This window comes from Cyprinodon variegatus, unplaced genomic scaffold (assembly GCF_000732505.1).
Source record: "Cyprinodon variegatus isolate N-32 unplaced genomic scaffold, C_variegatus-1.0 Scaffold750, whole genome shotgun sequence".
NCBI lineage: Eukaryota > Metazoa > Chordata > Actinopteri > Cyprinodontiformes > Cyprinodontidae > Cyprinodon > Cyprinodon variegatus.
Genome location: NW_015151203.1, coordinates 294,266 through 295,478, shown reverse-complemented (window position 1 = coordinate 295,478; position 1,213 = coordinate 294,266). Strand labels below are relative to the sequence as shown.

The 1,213-nt window shown below is 48.2% G+C and overlaps 2 protein-coding genes across 2 annotated transcripts in view; one reads left to right on the top strand and one right to left on the bottom strand.

The window, feature by feature from the left end:
- The window catches only part of med11 (mediator complex subunit 11), a 3,492-nt gene extending 2,748 nt beyond the window's left edge, over window positions 1-744 (bottom strand). The window contains exon 1 of the mRNA XM_015395619.1: window positions 530-744. Within this exon, the coding sequence (XP_015251105.1) occupies window positions 530-599 (70 nt within the window). The 5' untranslated portion in view covers window positions 600-744. The remainder of the gene's footprint in view (window positions 1-529) is intronic.
- Window positions 726-1,213, top strand: part of pelp1 (proline, glutamate and leucine rich protein 1) — a 41,557-nt gene continuing 41,069 nt past the window's right edge. The window contains exons 1-2 of the mRNA XM_015395624.1: window positions 726-931; window positions 1,044-1,108. Of these exons, the coding sequence (XP_015251110.1) occupies window positions 791-931; window positions 1,044-1,108 (206 nt within the window). The 5' untranslated portion in view covers window positions 726-790. The remainder of the gene's footprint in view (window positions 932-1,043; window positions 1,109-1,213) is intronic.

The following is a 1,213-nucleotide window of genomic DNA, read 5'->3' as shown; positions in this document are numbered from 1 at the left end:
AGAGCAAAACAATTTTTTTTATAATGGAATAAAAAAAAAATCAAACAGAGATAAATGGAATCAACAATTGTTAGTTGCAAATCAACTGTTAATAATACACAAAATGTTGATTTGAGAATAAATGATTCCATTTCAATTGGTTAAAGAAATAAAGAATAAATAGCTCCAACATATATAATTCAGTTTATTCTGTCCTATCAGCTGCCTGTAGTGTCTCTAAACGTCCAGCAGGTGTCAGTATTCCGTGAGTTTGCTTCAGGATGCCTCATTAACCGGGTTAGCTTTCATCTGGATTTATGCTCAGATATAGCTGAATATCATCACCGTTACAGTGGAAATTGTTATTTCTAATCTTTCCTTCTAAATTTGCGTGTTTATTCTAGTTAAGCCACTTTAAATCCAGAAATTTAAATCCCTTTTTTTAATTCTTTGAATGGCCCTAATAGGCCGCCGTAGTTAGACTGATATCAGAGGAATAATGGGTTCTGGCATCGGCCCGCTGGGTCTCTGCTAGCTCCAGTTTCCTCACCAGCGCACTGCAGCACCACCGCGATCTCCTTCTCCACCTCCTCCAGCAGTCGGAGCCGCTCGTTCGCCATCAGAGCGGGAAAATATTTAGATCCACCGGAAGAAGATTTAAATCCGCCACAAAAAAATAAAAAGGACAAAGAAACTCAGCAGAGTTTCTACAACCAGTGAATCCAGCCTCTCTACGGCGGCGCGAAGAAATGACGGAGCGGAACGCGGTCGCGGAGTAGTGACGTCACACTGGCGCTGAGGGGGGCGGAAAATGGCTGCCTCGGCTTGGATGCATGGCGCCGCTGCAATGAGACTCACCGAGGGTTTGGTGTCGGTGCTGAAGGAGCAGCGTCCGGAGTTCCTGTCCGAAGCCTTAGAGAACTACAGAGAACATGGCGTCTTCTCCTCACAGGTAACCGGGGCGGCTTCCGGTGGACCGGCCGCTCCAGCCTTTGTTGCTCGGCAGCTGGAAACCGACCGGTGGAAATCCTGCGTGTTTTTACCTTTTGTTGTCTCCTCCTCAGGGCTCCGGGGACGCCGCGGGGCTCGTGGGCTTCAGCAACGCCAAACTGAGCTCCAGTAAAACCAGGTGAGTGACGCGGCTGCTGGGTCCATGATGCTCCGGGAGGGGGGGAGGAGCAGCAAGATGGTCCCGGTGTCAGAGCAGCAACCCCTCAGTCAATACCCGTTTATC